The 25,987-nt window shown below is 41.0% G+C and overlaps 1 protein-coding gene across 4 annotated transcripts in view; it reads left to right on the forward strand.

Annotated features, from left to right (window-relative positions):
• The window catches only part of EML4 (EMAP like 4), a 263,780-nt gene that overhangs the window by 85,164 nt on the left and 152,629 nt on the right, over nt 1-25,987 (forward strand). For 2 of the 4 annotated variants that reach the window (XM_030557639.1, XM_030557642.1), the window contains exon 1: nt 13,402-13,707. The exons of the other annotated variants lie outside the window; for them this stretch is intronic. In XM_030557639.1, coding sequence (XP_030413499.1) covers nt 13,641-13,707 — 67 coding nt within the window. In that variant the 5' untranslated portion in view covers nt 13,402-13,640. Of the gene's footprint in view, nt 1-13,401; nt 13,708-25,987 lie in introns of those variants that run through there. 4 annotated transcript variants of the gene reach the window in all.

Raw genomic sequence — 25,987 nt, forward strand, 5'->3', positions numbered from 1 at the left:
AGAGTTGCACTTCACCTTGCTCTAGATCACCTCGCAGAAATGAGCTGTATATTTAGATCATAGCTAGAGGGTGCTTTCCGTTTACAACATAATAGCTATATCATAATGGAAACAACTTTTGAGGTAGTGTTAACAAAGAGGATCTTCTAGAAGCAGTAGATTTACTGAATGATTAAATATCAAGGAATTAATTCTTCTGATATTTGGATGAAATGAGACTGTCTTTGTTTGTTGTGGACATGTGCATGTGAAGTTGGGAGGATAGCTGCAAAAGGAATGCAGGATTTGCTGTCTGTCCTGAAGAGTGAGTTCTTTTCTCATATCCACAGAACTGGCAGATAGCCAGTGGCAGCATACCTTTCCTTAGTTAAATGGGCGTCTGCCTTGACCTGAAGAAATACCTTGCTGAGACATTAAACAACGGTCTTAACCATGATGGTTTCTGTAATATGAACACTTCTCCACTTGGAATGGTACAGAGACCAGCAGCATCTTTTATGTAGAAGCAGAGCAACTTTCAGATGGTAAGGACTTCTGGACATACACAATTTGATCTGATGGCTTAAAGGTGAAAGGTTCTGTAACCCATTGCCAGTTCCATGACCCAATCAGTTCTTTGGGGTAATTTTGTTTTAAACAGTACATGAAAGTGTGATTTCTCCTCAGTGACCATTTAACTATAACCTACTTGGGTCTACCTCTCAAGTATAAAATTTTATTTTAAATAAGCATAAAAGTGAAGCTGGAATGTAGCTATGAAAAAAATGACAGAGCCTGAGAGAGATCTCATTTAAAGAAGGTCATAAGAGTTTCTCTACACCTAGTTTCTTTAAATATGCATGATGTCTTTCAAGTGCTTCCAAGGATATGGGTCGCAAGTCATGTCTTGACATTTCACAATAGATGCAACCACTTTTTTATTCAACATTTGCAAATGAATCGTGGTATCTGTTTTATTGTGATCCATTTTGCTAGGAGTGCGGATAGAGCATGCTATTAAATATCTTTGTTAATGAAACAGATATGAAGCTCTGTGTAGATTCCTCTTGAATGACTTTGTATAGTATTCTGTGGCATCAGAAGAGTAGTTAATTTATGGACTGTACAGCTGTTACATGTGATGTTTCAGAATTGTATGGCTGTAAATGATATTTTGATAAGGTCAAACTCTGAAGTGTTGTAATAGTTTGTTTAAAGTGGATACTGTGATTTTAACTCACTAGATAGTTGTTAAATTGAGTATATCATGCTTAAGATGTGGCCATGAATGCACACTAAGGGTAATAGTAATTCCACCTCCACAGAATCTGAGTATTTGAGTTCTGTGCAGGTAGAGCATGGGGAGATTTGGGAGGCCATTCCCACTAACCCAGGCCTGTGATTGCCAGAGCCTGTCTGCAATTTGCACACACTACTAGGACTACTGGTTCTTCAGAAGCACAGATTTGTGACACCTACCCTGTTCCAACCCTTGCCAGCACCCATAGTGATCTTTTGTGCTTGTCCTGTGCAGCTGCTCACTCCCCTTCCCACTCCCGTGTGCCCACATGTGGGCTAGGGTTGCCAACTGTCTAATCACACAAACCCAAACACCCTTTGCCCTGCCCCTGCCCTGAGGTCCCACCTCCGAGGCCCTGCCGTGCTCACTCTATCCCTTCTCCCTCCGTCACTTGCTCTCCCCCACCCTCATTCCCTTTCACTGGTCTAGGGCAGGGGGTTGGAGTGTGGGAGGAGGTGCAGGCTTTGGGAGGGGGCTCAGGGCTGGGGCAGGAGGTTGGGGTGTGGCGGGGAGGAGTGTGGGCTCTGGCCAGGTGGTATTTACCTCAGGCGGTTCCCAGGCGGCAGTGCAGCAGGGCTAAGACAGGATCCCTGCCTGCCCTGGTCCTGCGTTGCTCATAGAAGTGGCTGGCACATCCCTACAGCTCCTCAGGAGTGGAGCCTGCCTTAGCCTGCTGCGCTGCCAACCTGGGAGCTGCCCGAGGTAAGTGGGGCCAGGGGGCTCTGTGCCCCTCCCAAAATTGGCCAGCACATCCTTGCAACCCCGAAGTGGGGAGCAGGGGGCGCCATCTGCAGCCCCTGCCTGCAGGCACCACCTCCGCAGCTTCCATTGGTCGCTGTTTCTGGCCAGTGGGAGCTGCAGAGTTAGTGCTTGGGGCACGGGCAGCGCGTAGATACCCCCAACACCCCCCCTCCGCCAGGGACCGCAGAGATATGCTGGCTGCTTCTGGGAGCAGCATGGGGACAGGGCAGGAAAGGGTTGGCAACTCTAGTATGGGCCTTAAGAGGTTCAGAGGGCCTTGCGTCGGGCCTCTTTACCAGAGATTATTTTTATCCTGTAAGTAGATGTACCATCATTTTATTTCCTTTTAATCTGAGATTTTCTGATCCACTGAGCACCTAATGGGGTAATACCCTACCTAATGACAAACAGGAGTCTTGTACAAACATAGACTTGGTCTTAGGTAATCAAACTTTAAGGATGGTACAACAATCAGACATTGCAGTAGTCTATATTTTCTACTAGCTGATAGACTCCACATTTTATTTTATTTTATTTTGGTTTGCTGGAATTAAACTTGATTTGTTTAACTTTTATGCAATGTAGTATTTCAGGAAACCAAAAAAGTATTGTATTTTGAAATCACTTTGTATTTTTGCAGTAATTCCTCTTCCCCATCCCCGCCACAGTACACTGCAAATAGCTATGTTTTTCTTCGTGTTGAAATGAATTAAATAATCAGACTGCTAGTCATTTCCATGACCATAGCTTTGGAGTGTCTAATACTATCAGTTACTAGTTTGTTTTCAATAATCTAACTTATGCTGATTGCTTAAAGAAAAATTAATATATTACTTAATATTATAACAGTATATAGTTTAAAGTATATAGTAGTTGCCAAGATAAGACTTTAGAGTCTCCCACTTACGGAGAACTTCCGTAGGTGAAACAGACTTGGCCTGAGGTGAAATAGTAAGGATCTCTGGACAAAAACAGAGAATTCTCTGGTGATGATGCTGCCATTATTTTATATGCACTCAGGCAACCACACTATAGCATGGCAAATGTCATTAGCCAAAAATTACCTCGAATGCATGCCCAGAATAAGAGGCCATAAAAGAGATGCTTTGTCTGATGTACTTTGGACTTACTATATTTTAATTTTATCTTTTTAACTCATTGTCTTTCTTGTTTCGCTTCTATTAGAATGTTTTCTCTACTTCATGCACACCTTGCCCTCTCTTTTTGTTCAATACACCTCTACCCCGATATATTGCAACCTGACATAACACGAATTCGGATATAATACGGTTAAGCAGTGCTTCGGGGGGGGTGGGTTCTGCACACTCCGGCGGATCAAAGCAAGTTCGATATAACACGGTTTCACCTATAACGTGGTAAGATTTTTTGGCTCCCGAGGACTGTGTTTTATCGGGCTAGGAGGTGTATTTATATTATAGTAGCACCCAGAAGCCCCTCTCAGAATGAGGGACACATTGTGCTCATCTCTGTATAATTATGTACAAAGATATGGTGCCTGCCCTGAAGAACTTGTTGGTTAAGAATTACTATGCGCGCTTTCTTCCATCCCTTTGCATTGCTCTTCTGCTCTATTTTGTGTCAACTCTTTCTCTCCTCATTGTGTTGACAGTGACATGAGCTTTATTAGATCTTGCACTGTGAAACTGTGTGCTAATGCTTCAGAAAACTTGATTTTAGTAAAACTTCATTCCAGTGCCAGGACCTTGAGTTGAAGCAAGAGAAGAGGAACATTGGCCATCTGAAAATGAGTGATTGTAAGGTAGCTAAGCTTCTGTAGCTGACTTTTCCTGAGCAATCTCTGGCACTGGGAAACCTGGGGCCTCGGTTTAATGAAAGCATTAAATCCTGGACGCTGTTCTTGCCCATTCTAAGTGACTCTTATTTACAGATGCCCTGCTGCGTTGTGAAAATATATTTGATCCAGCCAGTGAGCATGTTTTTAATTGAAATATATGTTTTAGAACTAATTACATTTGTTCGGTTATTTCTTATGATTCATCTAATAAAACAGGTTGATCAGTTTTGCCAGGAAAGGGATCAAGTATATAAAATTGTTTTAAAATGGCATATTGGTTTCTGAAGAGAGAGGTTTTTTCCAAGAAAAGGGAATAAAATAGTCTAACAATCTTCTTAAAGCATTGAGTTGGTCAGTTATTAAAGAAATCACTGCTTTTCTGCCTTTCCACTGGGGAAAAGCAATAAAGTATATAGTAAAAAGATATGTTCAGTTCTGAAATGCCATATTTGGCTAGCATGAAGATAGGTTATCTACTGAAACACTACTGCTGCTAGTTGTATGCTGAAAAACTGTTAGCTATTAAATGATTATAGAACATTGACTCTTAAAAAACTGAATCGATCACTACTGGTATGTTGCCATTCCAAAAAAAAAAAATACACATTATATGAATCCAAATAATAGATCATTGCAAGATTAATTATATATGCAGTTTGTGTACCTCAGGGGTGGACAAACCTTTTGGCCTGAGGGCCACCTCTGCGTATAGAAATTTTACGGCGGGCCATAAGTGCTTATGCAGTTGGGGTTGGGGTGCAGGATGAGGTGAGGGCTCTGGTTGGGTGCAGACTCCAGGGTGGGCCAGCAATGAGGAGTTCAGAGTGCGGGAGGGGGATCTGGTGTGTGGTGGCGGGGAGGGCTCCAACTGTGGGTGCAGGCTCTGGGGTGGTGCTGGGGATGAGGAGCTTGGTGTGTAGGAGGGGGCTCCGGGTTGAGATCGAGGGGTTTGGAGGTTGGGAGGGGGATCAGGGATGGGGCAGGGCGTTGGGACACGGGGAGGTGGCTTGGGGTGCAGGCTGTGGGCGGTGCTTACCTCAAGCAGCTCCTGAAAGCAGCGGCATGTCCCACCTCTGGCTCCTACGTGGAGGTGCGGCCAGGCGGCTCTGCTGCGTGCTGCCCCATCCGCAGGCGCTGTCCCTTAAGCTCCCATTGGCTGTATTCCCAACCAATAGGAGCAGCGGGGGCAGCAGTCATGAATTTATAGACCTCTATCATATTCCCCGTTAGTGGTCTCTTTTCTAAGATGAAAACTCCCAGTCTTATTAATCTCTCCTCATATGGCAGCCATTCCATACTCCTAATAATTTTTGTTGCCCTTTTCTGAACCTTTTCCAATTCCAATATATCTTTTTTGAGATGGGGCAACCACATCTGCACATAGTATTCAAGATGTGGGCATACCATGGATTTCTATAGAGGCAATATGATATTTTCTGTCTTATTATCCCTTTCTTAATGATTCCCAACATTATGTTCGCTTTTTTTACTGCCATTGCACATTGAGTGGATATTTTCAAAGAACTATTGAAAATGACTCCAAGATCCCTTTCTTGGTAACAGTCAATTTAGACCCCATCATTTTAGATGTATCATTGGGATTATGTTTTCCAATATGCATTACTCTGCATTTATCAACATTGAATTTCATCTGCCATTTTGTTGCCCAGTCACCCTGTTTTGAGAGATCCTTTTGTGGCTCTTTGCAGTCTGCCTGGGACTTAACTATCTTGAGCAATTTTGTATAATCTGCAGATTTTGCCATCTCACTGTTTACTCCTTTTTCCAGATCATTTATGAATATATGGAATATGACTGGTCCCAGTACAGACCCCAGGGGGCACCACTATTTACTTCTCTTCATTCTGAAAACTGACCATTTATTCCTACCATTTGTTTCCTATATTTTAACTAGTTACCAATCCATGAGAGAACCTTTCCTCTTATCCCATGACTGCTTACTTTGCTTCACAGCTTTTGGTGAGGGACCTTGTCAAAGACTTTTTGAAAATTGAAGTACGCTATATCCACTGGATCCCCCTTGTCCACATGCTTGTTAACCCCCTCTAAGAATTTTAGTAGATTGGTGAGGCATGATTTCCCTTTACAGAAATCATGTTGATTCTTCCCCAACAAATTATGTTCATCTATGTGTTTGACAATTTTGTTCTTTACTATAGTTCCAACTAGTTTGCCTGATGCTGAAGTCTGGCTTACAGCCCTGTAATTGCTTGGATCACCTCTGGAGCCCCTTTTAAAAATTGGAGTCACATTAGCTAGCCTCCAGTTATTTGGTGCAGAAGCTGATTTAAATGATAGGTTACAGACTACAGTTAGTAGTTGTGCAATTTCACATTTGAGTTCCTTCAGATCTCTTGGGTGAATACCATCTAGTCCTGGTGACTTACTACTGTTTAGTTTATCAGTTTGTACCCAAACCTCCTCTAATGACACCTCAATCTGGGACAGTTCCTCAGATTTGGGGGGAGTAGTAGCTCAGTGGTTTGAGTATTGGCCTGCTACACCCAGGGTTGTGAGTTCAATCCTTGAGGGGGCCATTTAGGGATCTGGGGCAACAATCCATCTGGAGATTGGTCCTGCTTTGAGCAGGGGGTTGGACTAGATGATATCCTGAGGTCCCTTCCAACCCTGATATTCTATGACTCATTTATCACCTAAAAAGAATGTGTCAGGTTTGTGAATCTCCCTCACATCCTCAGCCATGAAGATTGATGCAAAGAATTCATTTAGTTTCTTCACAATGGTCTTATTGTCCTTGAGTGCTCCTTTAGAATTTGGATCACTCAGTGGCCCCACTGGTTGTTTAGCAGGTTCCTGCATCTGATGTACTTACAAAAAAATTTTATTATTTTTTGCATCTTTGGCTAACTGTTCTTCAAATTCTTTTTTGGACTTCCTAATTATATTTCTACATTTCATTTGCCAGAGTTTGTTCCTTTCTATTTTCCTCACTAGGATTTAACTTCCACTTTTTGTCTCTCACAGCTTCTTTTACTTTGTTCTTTAGCCATGATCTCACTTTTTGGTTCTCTTATTATGTTTTTTTTAATTTGGGCTATACATTTAAATTGGACCTCTGTAATGGTGTCTTTAAAAAGTTTCCATGCAGCTTGCAGGGATTTCACTTTTGGCGCTATACCTTTTAATTTCTGTTTAACTAACCACCTCATTTTTGTGTAGTTCCCCTTTTTGAAATTAACTGCTACAGTGTTGGGCTGCTGTGGTGTTTCCCCCACCACAGGGATGTTAAATGTAATTTATATTATGGTCACTATTACCAAGGAATCCAGTTATATTCACTTATTGGACCAGACCCTGTGCTCCACTTAGGACTAAATCAAGAATTGCCTCTCGTGGGTTCTGGGACTAGCTGCTCCAAGAAGCAGTCATTTGAGATGTCAAGAAACTTTATCTCTGCATCCCATCCTGAGGTGAAATGTACCCAGTCAATATGGGGATAGTTGAAATCCTCCATTATTATTGAGTTTTTTTATTTTAGCAGCCTGTCTAAGCTCACTGAGTATTTCACAGCCACTATCACCATCCTGGTTAGGTGGTCAGTAATATATCCCTACTGCTATATTCTTATTTTAGAGCATGGAATTACTATCCATACAGATTCTGTGGTACAGTTTAGTTCATCTAAGATTTCTACTTCATTTGATTCTGCACTTCCTTTCACATATAGTGCTGCTCCGCCACCAGCACGATCTGTTCTGCCCTTCCAATATATTTTATACACTGGTATTACTGTGTCCCATTGATTATTCTCATTCCACCAAGTTTCTGTGATGTTTATTATATCAATATCCTCATTTAATATGAGGCACTCTAGTTTACCCATCTTATTTTTTAGACTTCTAGCATTGGTATATAAGCACTTTAAAAATTTGTCACTTTTTAGCTGTCTGCTATTACATGATGTAATTGAATGAGACTTATTTTTCTTTTGACTGTTTCTCATCAGATCTTACCTGTATTTTACATCTTCCATCCTCCCCTCCTTACTAGGACATAGGGAATCTCCATTAATAGATTCTCCCCTAAGGGATATCTCTGTCCGAACCACGTGCTCCTCTGCACCTGTCAGCTTTCCCCTAGCCCTTAGTGTAAAAATCACTCTACGACCTTTTTAATTTTAAGTGCTAGCATCCCAGAGTTAAATAATAGCAGAGAAGAGGAGAAACAAAGTAAGAGATGATTGTTAAGAGTGAAAAGCTTTGAAGAGCTGGAAATGGAAAAGACTATGTGGAGAGAAAAGAAATTGCAAAAGAGAAAGCTCTTGCACTAGCAGTAGTGAAATTGTTTGAAGCGACAGATTAAGGACCCAGCTAGAAGGGTGGAAGCCACTTAAGGGGCAAAGTTCATGAGATAAGTTAGACCACATCCAAGAGAGTTTTAAAGCCAAAGAGAACAAGATTTGTCTGGATCCTGAAATTAATGGGAAGCAGGTGGATTTGCATGAATACTGGGATGTAACTGTTCATGCCATTTTTTGTAATGAACACATATGGTAACAAAGATCATATTGCAATGACTGGCATCAGTTCCATGAGTCAAGTCTGCAATATCAGATGATATGCAAAAGGGAAGATATATATCGCGCTAGCTTTAACTTGAATATGTTTATGGCAAATAGTGCTCCCCTTTGCATAGGTGCAGAAGGCCAGACAGGCAGTGGAACTGATGGACTGCCACTGGGTGACTGGAAAGAGACACAGGATGTAGGGTTCTTCGTGTGCAGCTATACTCAGGCTTGGTCTACACTATGTATTTAAACCGATTTTAGCAGCGTTAAACCGATTTAACGCTATACCCGTCCACACTATGAGGCCTTTTATATCGATATAAAGGGCTCTTTAAATCGTTTTCTGTACTCCTCCCCGAGTAGTAGTGCTAAAATCGGTATTACCATATCGGATTAGGGTTAGTGTGGCCGCAAATCGACGGTATTGGCCTCCGGGCGGTATCCCACAGTGCACCACCATGACCGCTCTGGACAGCAATCTGAACTCGGATGTAATGGCCAGGTAAACAGGAAAAGCCCCGCGAAATTTTGAATTTCATTTCCTGTTTGCCCAGCGTGGAGCTCTGATCAGCACGGGTGGCAATGCAGTCCCAAATCCAAAAAGAGCTCCAGCATGGACCGTATGGGAGATAGTGGATCTGATCGCTGTATGGTGAAACAAATCTGTTCTATCAAAGCTCCGTTACAGAAGACGAAATGCCAAAGCATTTGAAAAAAAAATCTACAGGCTACACAGTGCTGCGTGACCACCGTAACGGGAAGCCAGAGACTCAAATGGACGCTCATGGAGGGAGGGAGGGGGTACTGAGGACTCCAGTTATCCCACAGTCCCCAGCAGTCTACGAAAAGTATTTGCATTCTTGGCTGAGCTCCCAGGGCCTGTAGGTTCAAACACATTGTCTGGCGTGGTTCAGGGAATAGCTCGTCAATTTACTCCCCTCCCCCCATGTGAAAGAAAAGGGAAAAAAATCGTTGCTTGACTTTTTTCAATGTCACCCTATGTCTACTGAATGCTGCTGGTAGATACGATGCTGCAGCAGTGAAGAGCAGTATCCACTCCCCTCCCCTCTCCGGTGGCAGACGGTGCAGTAGGACTGGTAGCTGTCCTTGTTATCAACCCATGAGTGCTCCTGGCTGGCTTCAGGTGAGGCTGGCTGGGGGCACCTGGGTGAAAATAGGAATGATTCTCAGTCATTCCCAGTAGATGGTACAGAACGGCTGGTAACCGTCCTCATCATAGCGACTGGGAGCTGAGCTCCATCAGCCCCCTCCCTTTCCTGTGTAAAGAAAAGATTTTGTCCTTCCTGGACTGTCGTAGCAGTGGCATGCTGGGCTCCTCTCCCCCGCACCGCTTAATGTCCTGCCTGGACTGTCATAGCGGCGGGAGGCTGCCTCCCTCTCATTTTATCTCACTAACAAGTCACTGTTTCTTATTTCTGCATTCTTTATAACTTAATGACACAAATGGGGGCGACACTGCCACGGTAGCCCAGGAAGGTTGGGGGAGGAGGGAAGCAACGGGTGGGGTTGTTGCAGGGGCACCCCCCCGTGAATGGCATGCAGCTCATCATTTCTGTGGGATCTGGCACGGAGCAACTGTGCTCTCTGATACACTGGTTCTCTAGCACACTTGTCGCATATTCTGGGCAGGACTGACTCTATTTTTAGAAACCATAAAGGAGGGATCGACTCGAGGAGTCATTCCCATTTTTGCCTTTGCGCCCCTGGCCGACCTCAGCCAGGGGCACCTATGATAGCAGCAGACAGTACAGAATGACAGATAACCGTCATCTCATTGCCAATTTACACCAGCAGCAGACGGTACAGAACGACTGATAACCGTCTCTGCTATCATGCAAAAATAAATGAATGCTGCTGTGTAGCGCTGGAGTATTGCCTCTGTCCGCAGCATTCAGTACACATACGGTGACTGTAAAAAAAAAAAAAAAAAAAAAAAAAAAAAAAAAAAAAAAGCTGAACAGGCTCCATGGTTGCTGTGCTATGGCGTCTGCCAGGGCAATCCAGGGAAAAAGGGCGCAAAATGATTGTCTGCCGTTGCTTTCACGGAGGAAGGAATGATTGACGACATTTACCCAGAACCACCCGCAACAATGATTTTTGCCCCATCTGCCACTGGGCTCTCAACCCAGAATTCTAAGGAGCAGGGGAGACTGTGGGAACTATGGGATAGCTACGGAATAGCTACCCACAGTGCAATGCTCCGGAAATCGATGCTAGCCTCGGACCATGGATGCACACCACTGAATTAATGTGCTTAGTGGGACTGCGTGCACTTGACTTTATACAATCTGTTTTATAAAACCGGTTTACGTAAAATCGGAATAATCCCGTAGTGTAGACGTACCCTGTCAGAGAAGGCCCTTTCCACCCTATTGCACAATGTTGTTTTGAAGGTAAAGCAGGTTGGAGGGAGGCTTGAAAGTGGATACACATATTCATTAGCAAGCCCTGTCTCCAGTATTGTGATGATTAGGGGAGCAGAGCAGAGTGGCAGTCATGAAGTGGTTTTGTTATCATTCCTTTCTCACTGTCCCATCCATCCACATTCACTGAGTGCATAGAATTTTTAAAGTCCTTATATAATTAACCATCAGACACCTACAATGGCATAACTATCTTGTTGACCAGCATGGTCAATAGTCAGCACTAGTCAGGAAACCATTTCAAAAATAAACAGTTTAAGACAAGGACAAAAAAGTGTATTGTTTTACTTCAAACTTTATTCAAAATTATATTCTGAGCTCTATATTCTGATCGTGTGTTTTGCTTCTTTAGTACCTCAGGAAATACACTTTTTGCTCTGGTGGGTGTTAGGTAGGGTTACAAACACTCCAGGATTGTCCTGGAGTCTCCAGGAATTAAAGATTAATCTTTAATTAAAGATTGTCATGTGATGAAACCTCCAGGAATACATCCAACCAAAACTGGCAATCCTAGTGGGAGGCTGTGAGCTTAGTTGGAAATACTGCATTAATGTAGCTTCGTAGTGGGGGATTTTGTTGTTGTTTTCTTTTAAGAAATCCCTCTTCATCAGAACTAAAAATCTTTTGTGTCAAAGGTTATACATCTGGAAACATTAGCATTTAATTTCCCATATGCACAATGCAAGCTCTTAGTTGCGTCCTGCAACAAGAATTTTGCCTTTATGCTAGAAATCCAACAGTCCATAGTTAATTTAATTTAATTGTTTAAAACCATGTTTCAGTTGGGTGTCTCCTGTTTATCACGTACAATTAGTTATGTTTTATGATAATCAAGAGCAATTTTAAAAGTAGGGAATTAGGTCTCTTTTCACCTCCCCCCTCTATTCTGTACCATTTAGCAAACCCAACAATCTGTTTGTTGGCCCAAATACAGTATTCTGAATTTCAATTTTGCTTTTTTTTTTCTTTAGTGATGTTACAAGAAACAGAGGTGGAGTAGGGTTTTAAGTGATTCCCTATCTCAGTAGTTCTCCACCATCGAGTTTCTCAGGTGATTTCCCATTCTGCCTTCTGCTTTCTGGTGCAAGAGTTGTGTAGACTTGAGTGTCCCGGTGATAGCCCATCTGATTTTTTGTTTATTTCTGTTTGGATCTCCTATACGGTAAATTCTTTCCTTCCACAAAGGGAAGCTTTCAGGAGTTGCTACAAAGCACATAGTTTTGCTGGAATTGACTAGCTCAAGGAGTTTGAGTTTGAAAAGCATCATCTTGTATATTATTTTTACTTTTAAGAATGTGTTGTCACAAACTCTTAAAGAACAATTCACATCAGAGGAGTGAGAGATGTTCAGAGCTCAGACAGTATCACATGCCCATTGCCTTTTGAATAGTGAGACTTGACCCCAGCATGCTTTTGTTTCTGATACCCCACTCTTTTTATTCTCTCTTTTGCTGCAGGTTTTTAACTTTTGCCTTCCTATGGTTCTGCAAAGCTTTGAAAGTGCTAGATTATTTAAAGCATATTTGAGATATAAGGGAAAATATATGCAATATGTAACCACCGATTCCTTTGTTTTGACATTTATCTTACTGTATAAATTCTGCCAGTTGGCTTCAGGCACAGCTACCAAAAGAATGAGCACATGTTGTATTCATTAGTTCTCATCTGGCTCTACTTGGTTTTGCAAGACAGACAAAAGCATGGTCATATTAAATAGACTGTAATGCATTTGTAATATGAGTTCTCTCCCACTTAATGGAATGATAGCCTTGCAAAAGCAGCTAGTTTTAAACTAGGATATTACAATTCAATTTATTGTAAAACAGTGCATATAAGCATATTGCCAGTGGTATCTTTACTTTTTAATTTTGAAAGATATGGTATGAAAATACCAAAAATTGGTATATCACTTCCATTTTCTCATGCATTGTTTGGCTGCAGTTAAAATTTTTATTGATTGTAAAACATGAGCAAACTCAATGCTTTGGGACAGTAAGAGTTTTCATTTACACTGTTTTTGTTGGCTTTTCAACAAAGTCCTCATGGTTAGTTATTCTTAACTGTAATTGTTTATTCAGGTGTATGTAGGTGAATAAAAATTCAGTTGTTGCTTTTTTAACTTTGTAAAAACTAATCTGAAAAACTTGTGGATTAGCACATATTGAGGACAAGTGGCAGTATAACTTAATCTGAAGGAGAAATAGCAGAGGTACAAGTCTCTAAATTAAGAGCCCAATTTTATCCCTGTTGATTTAGATGGGGGTAGGAATGGACCCTAATTGTGTAAAAACAATAGCTTGTCCCCCCCCACCTTATTTTGAAAACTAGTTAGTAAGAATTCTGTAAATTTCCCAAACTTTTGCTAAAACAGAGGTAACAGTTGTAACATTTGAGATCTTTAATTGGTAGCCTGTGCACTGTGACAAATTGCTGTAGTGCATGGGTTAGTGAGTGCTTTTATTATTGTATTTCTGGTGTCTGAGATTTAGCCACTCCCTGAAACAGTCTCAGATGTTTGTCTGCATCCCACCCCCTTTTGCCTCTCTCTCTCTCTCTCTCTCAAAAGCAGAAGCTTTCCTCTTGCTCAGAGTGCAAAGAGAGGCAGGAGGAGGAGACCTATCTTAAGGAGTTTTTATTTGTGCCAACACAGAAGTGCTTTGTGGTGGGCCATCTGGACTGGGAGGATTTCCTCAGAATTCAAAGTATGCCGTCAGATTTACAGAGCTGCGATTTGCTCTGAAACTATCTGGGAAGGCAGCGAGAAACGTAGACACAACTGGTTTTGTAGTACATGTAACATAGGTGACAAGAATGGAAGACAGCTTGCCTTGTCTTGCTTCAGTATGTGATTCCTCAGCACTTATGAACTTCTGCACTGGTAAAGTATATCTATCTTTTTCTTTTTTTACTGGGAATGCCAGTGCAGTCTCTGAAAGTACTTATGAATCATGACAAAAGAAATCTTGTGCTAAAGACTGCTAAAATGAGTTCCAACTCTTTCTTTGCTGGTCCCCTTAACCCACACCAAAAAAAAACCATGTACAAGTAAATAACATGACAAATATTTGTCTGCATACATCAGTAACTCTGCACCCTCATTACAGCCAACAAGGTGTACTTATTCAGAGATCAAGATAGCTTACTATAATGTAATTTACAGAACGGAATGCATGCTGGCCTTGAGAAAGTAAACAAAACAACTTTTTACTAGTGCAGATGTACAATATAAAATAATAGGGAATAATTAAACTAAATATTTGATGGAAAAATACTCTTGGCACTGTGACTTTTGTAGTGTGAATACACCTCCCCCCCCGAAAATAGCATGCTAGATCATAAAATGTATCACATAATGATTTTTTTCCTTTTAAACAGATATTTCAAATTAATATATGATCTATGTAAGCCTTTCACTGAGAAATGCTTCAGAAAACTGTCTATTTCAATGTCAGTGTTGTATTAAAAAATAAGTAAGCCCCTGCAAGAAAGTTTTGATTGCATCGGGCTCCTGTGGCAGGAGGCAGTAAAGATTCGTTCACAATAAGTAGTTAAAATAACCATGCATGCTGAAATTTCAAGTATGTGCAATGCTGTATTTTTGTTTCTGCATGGCATGGCATGTTCTCCTCTCAAACTTAACTCTGTCTTCCTTTTCATTTTTAACTTTGACTGAAGCCTTAGTAAGAGTAGCAAGAACTTTCAACACAAACTTCCTTTGTTTAAGCAGTTGTTATCACACCAATCTGTAAGGTTCCTGCTCTTTCTTAAAGAGTTTCAGATATATCTTTAATATTCTGAGACAAATTAGAGTAATGAAAATACTGCTGGATAGTAAATAAATATATACTTATCCCAAAATCACACATCCCTCACTGAAGAAAGTATTGCTTTGCTTACTGATTCATAAAGGACAGTTTTCATATGAGTACAACAGTACATGTACAAAATCACATGCTTTACAGCCTTAAGATAAAAGATTAACAGGAAATGATTAATTCCATATTTTAACTTTTTTTTTTGACATTTCCCAAATGTAACGGTATATGTTCAGAGCAGTAGATTTCAGTGCATGTTTAGCTGGTAAATTCCTAAACTGGGAAATGTACTTGTACTTTATCTGCTGCAGAATTCAAAGCATTCACCCACAGTTAATCAGAATGTAATATTAAGATGTTGCAATCAGAGGGAAGTGAATTAGAAATTAAAAAAAATACTAGTGCTTCTCATAATCCCTTGCACTGTTACACAATCCCAGAAAGTACAGCAATATGAAGAAGGCTGCTGTTTAACTCCTTAAGTATCTGCAGAACAGAAATCAAAGGGCACTAAGTTCTATGTAAATACTTAGGGCCATATTTGTCCATGCTTGTTGATGCTGAGTAGCACCTTATTCAGCAAAAACTCCCATATGTTTTTATGTTCCTTAGTAAATAAAGTTTTAATAATCCTCTGAAAAGATTCAGGTGTCATCTCAAGCTGGCGATTTTTAAAGGCAAACATGAAATTTCAAATTGTGAATGTGTCTGAAGTTTATCTCACTGTTAATCATTCTAAATATTTCCATCCTAATGTGTGTTGGAAATATGTGCCCCTTTCTACCTTCGAACAACAGCAATTTTAGTTTTAATTAATTGGAAGCAGGGGACTACAAAAGGATCATACTTGATCCTGTAGTCTAAGAGAATAACTTGAATCTTTTATGTAAATTTACATACGATGTAATGTATAATGCATATAATGTAAGTTAAAGTCTCTGATTAAAACAAAAACACAAATAATAAAACAAAGTTCTTATAATTCAATTTTGTATTGGATCTTTGTCATAATTGAGGTTTTAGCCCTCATTGGACAAATTAACTTACCATTTGTTTCTATATGTGTTCTGTGGAACATAGCTTTCACTTTGCAATTTTTTAAAAAAACATTGTTCTTATGACATTTTATTATATACAATTTCGGAAGGAATTTGCTCTGTTTTGAAAATAAAGCATTTCAAGCTTAAGTAACAAGCATTTTGGAGAAGCTGCTGCTTCTTCACAGTTTTAAACTGGGTTGCCATTATAAGTCATATTTTTGATCTTCCCCCTAAAATTATCTCCTTGGTATAAATGCTTCACAACTCTGAAATGCTTAAAAAAAAACACACATACACACAATATACATTTTAGATACAGGGTGCAGAAAACATTGGGTCTGATCACAGTGGTTGACTCACACCTTGTAAGAACCTGACCCCATAAAAGGGCTACTTGCATAAACAAGGGCTCTACTTTGTTTGGCAAAACTGCCACTGACGGCAGGATTCAGAGTAGCAGCCGTGTTAGTCTGTATCTGCAAAAAGAACAGGGGTACTTGTGGCAGGAGTTATGTCTAAGCAAACTTTTGGCACTCTGCTTTACCACTATCTGTAATTGTTTTCATGTTGTAGTTGTGACTGACAGAAATGAGTGGGGGAGGGAGAAGGGGGGAAAGGAGTTTTCTCCACTTATTGTGGGGAAATCCTGATTTCCATTTCCAGATTCTATAGTGCATACATTCAAGCGCTCATCCCCTGCTTTCACTAAAAATAGATTCCTTCATCATAAGTGAGGCTAAAGAGTGGAGCACTTGCACTTCCTTTATAGCATGGGATATATCACATCACACCTGGCAGAGAAGCTTATTCAAATTTAAACTACTTGTGCTAGACAAAAGTAGTGGCAATTTTTCCACAAATGTTTGGTTATAAGGATGGCTTTTAAAGTTAAAACAGTGTCAGTGTCCCTGTAATAGCATCTTCAGAGAGAACTTGGCTGTAAAATTAGCTCTGGGCTGATATATGTTGTTTCAGCCCAGGATTGTGGTTTTCGTTTTGTACCAGAGAAGATAAATTTATTTACAAGCAAAATTAAGGAATTAAAAAAAAAATCCAAAGGGAGTGTGTTATTGGAGTCTGAGTAGTTCAAACTACATTGTAACTTTTTAAAATGAATGTAAGCAAATTCTAATGACACCGACTGCTATGCAGCTGTTTTTGGAAAGATGGATGACTTTTGGCTATCCTGTTGTCTGGAAATATATGTATATTAAAAGAGTTTACTTGAGCCTTAGCTATTCTGGGGTTTTACCCTGGTTAGATCCATCAGAGCCTAGCAACCAATAGAGGTGCACTGGTTTAAATTCCTACTTTAAGCAGGAAAAGCTCCATTTTGATTAATAGAATTCAAGGCCAGAAGAGATCATCATTTTGATTGTCTTGTGTGATCTCGTATATAACACAAGCCATACAACTTCCCCAAAATAATGTATGTTTGAACTAGAGGTGTATATTAAAATAAAAATAAAATAAAATAATCCAATCTTGATTTTAAAATTGCCAGTGTTGGAGAATCCATCACCAACTATGATAAATTCTTCCAGTCATCCTCCGTGAGGGTTAATTACCCTCACTGTTAAGTGTATGCCTACTTTCTAGTCTGATATCTAGCTTCAACTTCCAACCATTGGCTCTTGTTATACCTTCAATCTGGTGCAGCGAGCACTAGTTTCAAGCCAAGGTAAACTGTGTGGGTGCAAATCGTGGCTTATTGCAGATTTGGCAGTCTACACTAGTGTTTTGGCAGCTACTTTGGCAACTGGCCAATGATAAGTAAATCTGCAGTGTAGAGAAAGCCTTTAGAGTGTGGCAAAGGGAGAGAGAGGAGTAATTGAAGAGAGTGCCCAGAAACTCTAGATGTCATATTTCTCTTATCAGTTGCTCCCGATTCCAGGAGAGCTTCTCTTCCCCAACATAAGAGAGAAGGGGGTTGTTGTATCCGTGTTTCCTCTGTTCTTTTCTTCTTTATAGCTTTCAGTAATTGAGAGTCTAATGTGTTGGAACTGGGACAGAGTGTTGTGTGGAATTGGTTAAGGCAAAGGGGTTGTGAGATAGGTCCTCTGTGCTCTAGTGCTAGTTATGCCATTTGAATCGCTGTGTGATGTTGGGCATCGTCAGAGAAGAGGCACTTTCATAGATGCTAAGTAGTAGTATTTTGCAGTTCTTCCCTGTGTAACTGTTACTCAGTTAGCTGGGGAATAGTCTGCTCTGTGCTATGATAGCAGTGGAAGGGGAAAGTTATCTCAGCTGAGGTCATTCCTTTGTGCCAAATTGCAGCCTAAAGCAGTTGAGCTGTATGGAGTCACTCTACCCTTGGGTTGGACAGTTGCACACACTGTGGAATGTCTAATGTTGCATTCTGCAGTTTCTGGAAAGGGAGCAGTCTTCGTGTCTCCATCACCTAGGAAATTCATAGCAATTCTCTTGGCCAGCAGATATAGAATTAATTTCTTTTTCTGGCTAGTACAGCAAAAATAAAGATAAACTATTCACACTTACTTTTAATTAGACACAAATATGACTAATATTGTTTTAATGTTTTTGATTTTTAAAAAGACTGAAATGTCTCAGGCGGATTTTGTCTCCCCGCAGTAACTGTGAATAAGTGTGTTTTGGGCCGAGGGAGGTCCTGCGATGGTAGAGGTTAATCCCTTCCATCAACCCGTCTAGTGGAGTGGCATTAGAGTTACATCACGTCTGATACTGCAGCCCATGTCGGGTTCTGCTCCTACTCAGTAACATGAGGGTGCATGTCTGGCTGATGTACACAGGGATGGATCACCTGATCCTACTGCCCAGACACAACAGCACTAACAGAGCTCTTGCAGAGCTGAGCTCTTGCGGCACACATGAGGTGTGGACTACGTACACAGATTTTACAAATCTTGCACACAGTGGAACTGTATATGGCTAAGTGCCCCTCTGTAGGCTCATAGGAAAGGATGAGATTTTCCCTTTAGTAAACTGTCCAGAGCTTTAATCAAGGTGAAAGATCGATCTACGATAATTTGTGATAACCTAAAGTGTTTTCAACCATTCATGTTTCTGGACTATGTTTTTGAATTGGGCCTGCCAAACCAAAATGGATTCAAAATACAGTTATACAATACAGACAGGAAGTTAGAGCTGAGAAGAGTGAGTCAGAACCAATATTTGGTATTAACTGTGAAATATATAACTTAAGGTGACTTTAAATCCTCTGGACAGGGTTGGTTTTCATATAGAAAGGTAAATTATACTCATGAACTAAGCTAAAATCTATAGTGATTTAAACTTTTCTCAATATGTGGGGTTTTTAAATATTTTATATGAATCATTAATTTTAAAGTGTATTTGTCTTCTTTCTGGTTTTAAGTGTATAGTAATCTTAATTTTTAACATCAGACTCTTACATTTATTATCATTACTATTACATTAGTGTTTAGAGTAGAGCTGATGTGAAATTTTTTCATCAAAGTATTTACAATGAAAAATGTCTTTTTTTCAAGAAAAATAGAATAATTTTAAATTTTGCTGAAAACTTAAAATGTTTTAATTAAAAATGAAATGAAAACTTTTAATGGGAAATTTCTACAAAAACAGTGGGGGAAAACATTTTTAAAAAATTCCCACCAAAAAAACCTATATTTTTTGACCAGCTGTAATCTAGAGTTATGAAGGCATCATTCTGTTAGGTGTTGCACTAACTGGTAGAACAGTGACAGTCCCTTATTTAGTCAGCTCTCAATTTTAAAGATTGATGGTGAAATCCTGGCCCAACTGAAATCTGTAAGAGTTTTGCCATTGACCTCAATGGGCAAGAATTCTGCCAAAGAAGTTGCATCAGTCATCGCATATTTGTATGTAAATTATGTTCCTTAACATTTTCATACAGTGTTACTTACCTATGATAAGAGAGTTAGAAAATCGAACACTTCAGCCCAGTCTAAATTGGTCTTGGCATAGAATTTAAATGAACATACTGTAAAGCAGCTTCAGATAATTCAGTATTAATTCAGTTGGGCTAAGCAGTATGAATTGATTAGTTTGGAAATGAAGTTAACTTAAGGTATAGTGTTCAGCTAATTTTGTTTGTAGGCCAGTGTACACAGGGTCTCTCTTGCAGTAAACTTACTATGAAAGAGCTATTTGCATCTGATAGCTTTTCCATTTTCAGGTAACTAATACCAAAGAGCGTGTCTTGTCTTATTCAGCTTTGCCCAGAATAACCTAGCACGTGTCAGTCTTGTGCAGAATGATGGAGATAGTTAGTCTAATCATCAGATCGAATGAGCTGATTGTTTGACCAACTGAAACAAGTCAGACAAAGTTTGACAGTCAGACAACTGAAACATTTTACAGACAAAGTTTGCTAAAATTATTTTTGTTACAGGGCGCCTGGCATTTTCTGTTTTTGTTATACTTTAAGGTCCATAATTGGTATTTTACTCAGAACTAAGGAAAGAGAAGCATGTGATATCGCTGGCATATTTCTCAGTGTAATTTTGTTACTACTCAAGATCTCAGTATAACAAATATTATGAAATATGCTTGTAACTTATTTGATTTGCTTTAAAAAAATAAAAAATTATTGAGATATTTCTGCCAAATGTGTGCTTGAGTTTGCCACCCTTTTAATGGTTGCAGGAATTTGTATTAACCACCAAAAAGGGATATGAAAGGATAACCATGACTGAAATAAGATGACGATTAATCTTTCACAGAAAAGAACTAAAAACTATATAGCTGAAGTGTTTTCTGTTACTTATTCTTAGTTAAAAATAGCACAGTCCTGGAGTATTGTCAGAAAATTAGCCCAGTAGCATTCACAATAGACAAACATGTTAAAGGAGCAAAGTAGCTAAGCAAACTCACTTCAAAAATACAAAGACAAAAAGCAGGCTAAGTAATTGCTCAAGGGGGCCACTTATTCACTTTTAATTGTGTGTGTGTGGGAGGAAATATTCCTGCTTAGGGCCCCCAATGGACTAGTACTGTATCACCTCTCCTAGTACATGGTTTTTTAGTCACATAAAAGTGAAATTGACCCTTATGAAGAGGGACCCGAATAAGTATTTAAGACCTCCACATAACTTAAGCACTGCATAGCCCCATATTAAGGGCTTATATTATGCAAAGGATTTTAAAGCAAAACTCATCTGTGCGGGAGACATAGTTTTCTCGGGTGTTGATTCAAGATTGGGAAACAAAATCCCACAGCAGCTTAGAACCATCAAAAACCTCACCCTCTTCAGCTCTAAGTGCAGGGCTCACTTCTTTGACCTTGCCTTCTCTAACATAACCCCATGGTGATACATTTAAAGAAAAAACAACACTGGTCTGCACAGAAACTGGGGAGAAGGTGAGAGAATGAACCACATGTGAGAGAAATTAGTCACATTGCTTAATGCACTCTTGGAAGATACTATGGTGTTGTGCATGGTGGAAGTATTTCCATAAAATAGGCTAGAATTTAGAGCAGGGGTCTCAAACTCAAATGACCACGAGGGCCATGTGAGGACTAGTACATTGGTCCAAGGGTCGCATTACTGACACTTCCGCCCCGCTGCCCTCAGCCCCGCCCCCACTCCACCCCTTCCATGAGGCCCCACCCCGCCTCTTCCCACCCCTTCCATGCCTCCATTCCAACACCTTCGGCTTCCTGGAGCAGCGCGGGGGCAGGGCAGGCAGGCAGGGAGCCTGCCCTGCCCCCGGTGCACGTTGGGCCGGAGCCGATCTAGATAAATGCTGCGGGGGGGGGAGGGGGCTATGAGGAGTTTGCGGGCCACAGAAAATAACTTCAGGCCATGTGTTTGAGACCCCTGATTTAAAGACTCTCTCCCCTGTGGGGAATTTTACCTCTAAATTTTACCTCTGGTTTTGAAATCTTGCTTAACATATTTTTTTTCAAGCTTGAATTGCTAATTCGCAGAAATGTTTAAAACTAGCGCACCCATAGGTATATCTTATTTTATTTCTAAACTGCCATAGATGTGCACTGTGTTTACAAACTGACAAAAGGCATGGGACCCTGCTCTAAGGAGATTATCAGGAGCCGATACTGCAATCGTTTACATTCTCGGTAATGCTTACCCATTAACTCACTGACTTCAGTAGGACTACTTGGGTGAGCAGCGGTTTATATGGTGGGGTGACCCAAAAAGAGCTGTGAGAATTGAAATATGACTATGTCTGCCCCTATTGGTCAGCCACAGCCTTCATAGCTTGAGAGATCTAAGATCATAACTGAAGGAAGTATGGCAGATGCAGGTTGCCAGGTATTACTAAGGTCAATTCTAAATTTACCCCTCTTGCATGCAAACCAAGTGTTATCTCACTTTTTTCTATTCTGTTAGCCTCATTTTCAAGATTTCACATTTTTTATATTATGAGAAGGCTTATAAATGCCAAAAGATGGATGCCATATGAATGTCATGTCAAGCTTTTTTGCTCTTGTTTTTGTTTTGCACTTGTGTTTTGCATTTTTGTCATGTCTTAACAAGGCGTTTTGGCCAATAATATTATGTAGAAATAGTGTAATGATTATACAGTCCCATTATATAATTGTAAATGGACACTTCTTTATATGTGATGCTTAGAAGTGAATAGTTCATCCAGCTGGGATAATTTTATATTAATTTATATAATTTAATCCTATAATTTAACAAAGACTTCTGGGAAATGGAATAAACTGGTAATTCTGTGGTCGGACTTCAGCTACAGTCAAAATGAACTCACCTCTTAGAATTGCATTTCTGTTTCAAATTATTCCAATATGAGGCACTAAGTTAAGTTTTGAAAGGTTTTGAAAGATAAAATTTCCATGTAAAGGGTGGCGGGGAGGTGGAACTAGAGTAAATACTAAATCTTTCTACCGACAAGTTACATTTGGCAGATTAGCCTTTTCTGATATTTGTAAATATTTATCAAGCTTATCAGCTAATGGTAATAATTACTGAGTTGAATGGGTTACTATAAAAATATGTGTCTCCTGTCTGTAGGAAGGATGCAGATGGCACCCAGCTTCATTGTCTTTAATTTGTCTCATATAGTGTAATGGATGACAGTGTTTACTGGAAATTGGGATATGGCTGAGCTAGCTGGCTGAAGTCCAGTTAAATAATGACTGAGATGATATTGGTAATCTGAGGGAGGCAACCAAAAGGGTATTCATAATTATATCAGCTCCCTTCATTGAGGGGTTGAAACCGCTAGCAGTGACACAGGTTTGTGATTTTGGGTGGTTCTTCTGCACTGGAATTTTGTACTTTGTTTCTCAGTTGCCTTTTGGGGAGATTCTCATTGGAGTCCCTTTTGATTAGTTAAAATTCTTGGTTTATTAAATTTTAAAAAAACTAAAGAAAATCCAAACACAAGACAAGAACAACAAAAAAGCTGCTTTTTTTTGAGCACAAAGGACTGAGTGGATAGAATCTAATTTTCAGGGTCACTTATTTAGCCGCAAGCAGGTTTTCTCCCTCAGTCATAGAATTGGAAGGGACCTGAGTAGGTTATCTAGTCCTCTCCTGTTTTCAAAGCAGGACCAATCCCCAGACAGATTTTTACCCTAGTTCCTTACATGGCCGCCTCAAGGACTGAACTCACAACCCTGGGTTTAGCAGGCCAATGCTCAAACCACTGAGCTATCCCTCTCCTGGTTGAGTGTACTTTATCATTCCCCCTTGTTCAGTTGTTTCAGACACATCTGGGGAAAAACACTATCCATTATTCAAATACTCGCTTCTTGGCTCTCTGTGAGCTAAGAGGTGAAAACATTATCTAAGAGTTGGTGCTGTTCTGCAGAGCCTTCTCTTTCATGTCAGCCGTTTCAGGCGATACTCCTCCTTTTGTGAAAAAGCAACCCCTCGAGGGATTTGATGTATATCTCTAGGATTTTATTACCTTTTAACCTGACATACATGCCCTTTACCTTACTTTAACTTCATATTTAAATAAGTACAGCGATGTTTCTCTTCCCCTCTCATTTCCCAGAAGAACAAATGTAATTTGAGAGAGCACCTGGAAAGAAATGAGAGAGAACTCCAAAGCAAAAAAGCAAAGCACACACACTCTGCCTACAGTAGGAAATCCTGCTGTGTTTGACAATGGGTATAAGAGAGTTTGTCTAGGCCAGCGGTTCTCAAACTTCATTGCACCATGACCCCCTTCTGATATAAAAAATTATTACAGGACCCCAGGAGGGTTGCGGGGTGGGCCTCGCCCGAGCCTCACCGCCCTAGGTGGCGGGGGGTGGGCAAAGCCAAAAGGCTTCAGCCTTGGGCCGGGGGGGAGGAAGTCGGGGGAACATAACCTGAGTCCTTCCGCCAAGGGCTGAAGCCCTTGGGCATCAGCTTAAGCCCCAGGCCTCACCAAGTCTAACGTCAACCCTGGCGACCTCATTAAAATGTGGTTGTGACCCACTTTGGGGTCCTGACCCGCAGTGTGAGAACCACTGATCTAAGCTAAAAGAAAACATAGTCTGGTTTATTTTTAGAACACAATAGCTAGTGCTTTCTATCTAACTCATTCTAAAAGTCTTGTTTAATACCGGTATGTCTACGCTATGGGATTATTCCGATTTTACATAAACCAGTTTTGTAAAAAGATTGTATAAAGTCGAGTGCACGCGGCCACACTAAGCACATTAATTCGGTGGTGTGTGTCCATGGTCTGAGGCTAGCGTCAATTTCCGGAGCGTTGCACTGTGGGTAGCCATCCCTTAGCTATCCCATAGTTCCCGCAGTCTCCCCCGCTCATTGGAAATCTGGGTTGAGACCCCAATGCATGATGATGCAAAAGCAGTGTCACAGGTGATTCTGGGTAAATGTCGTCACTCATTCCTTCCTCCGTGAAAGCAAGGGCAGACAATCATTTCGCGCCCTTTTCCCCTGGATTGCCCTGGCAGATGCCATAGCACGGCAACCCTGGAGCCCTTTCAGCTTTTTTTTACTGTCACTATATGTCTACTGAATGTTGCTAACAGAGGCGGTGCTGCAGCGCTACAAAGCAGCATTCATTTGCCTTTGCAAGAGAGTAGAGACGGTTACCAGTAGTTCTGTAACATCTACCATGCCATTGTAAATTGGCGATGAGATGACGGTTATCAGTCATTCTGAAGGGCACCCATGACCTTCTGCTGCTGTCATGGGTGCCCCTAGCTGAGGTCGGCCGGGGGCGCAAAGACAAAAATGGGAATGACTCCCCCAGTCAATCTCTCCTTTATGGTATCTAAAAATAGAGTCAGTCCTGCCTAGAATATGGTGCAGGTGTTCTAGAGAACTAGTGTACCAGAGAGCACAGCCGCTCCGTGTCAGAACCCACAGAAATGATGAGCTACATGCCATTCACGGGGGGTGCCCCTGCAACAACCACACCCATTGCTTCCCTGCTCCCCCAACCCTCCTGGGCTACCGTTGCAGTGTCCCCTCATTTGTGTGATGAAGTAATAAAGAACGCAGGAATAAGAAACACTGACTTGTTAGTGAGATAAAATGAGGGGGAGGCAGCCTCCAGCTGCTATGATAGTCCAGGCAGGACATTAAACAGTGCAAGGGAAAGGAGCCCAGCATCCCGCTGCTATGATAGTCCAGGCAGGGCAGAATCTTTTCTTTACACGTGAAAGGGAGGGGGCTGATGGAGCTCAGCCCCCAGTTGCTATGATGAGGATGGTTACCAGCCGTTCTGTATCATCTACTGGGAATGACCGGGAGTCATCCCTATTTTTATCCAGGCGCCCCCGGCTGACCTCACCGAGGCCAGCCAGGAGCACTCACGGGCTGATGATGATGACGGATAGTAGTTATATTGTACCGTCTGCCACCAGGGAGGGGAGGGGAAAGGATACTGCTGTTCAGTGCCGCGACATCGCGTCTACCAGCAGCATGCAGTAGACATACGGTGACATTGAAAAAAGTCAAGAAACGATTTTTTTCCCTTTTCTTTCACAGTGGTGGAGGGGGGTAAATTAACGAGCTATACCCTGAAACACCCCGGAAAATGTGTTTGACCCTACAGGCATTGGGAGCTCAGCCAAGAATGCAAATACTTTTCATAGACTGCTGGGGACTGTGGGATAGCTGGAGTCCTCAGTACCCCCTCCCTCCCTCCATGAGCATCCATTTGATTCTTTGGCTTTCCGTTACGCTTGTCACACAGCACTGTGCTGTGGACTCTGTATCATAGCCTGGAGATTTTTTTCAAATGCTTTGGCATTTCATCTTCTGTAACGGAGCTCTGATAGAACAGGTTTGTCTCCCCATACAGCGGTCAGATCCAGTATCTCCCATATGGTCCATGCTGGACTCTTTTTGGATTTGGGACTGCA

The sequence above is a fragment of the Gopherus evgoodei genome, chromosome 3, assembly GCF_007399415.2.
Source record: "Gopherus evgoodei ecotype Sinaloan lineage chromosome 3, rGopEvg1_v1.p, whole genome shotgun sequence".
NCBI classification, from domain to species: Eukaryota; Metazoa; Chordata; order Testudines; family Testudinidae; genus Gopherus; species Gopherus evgoodei.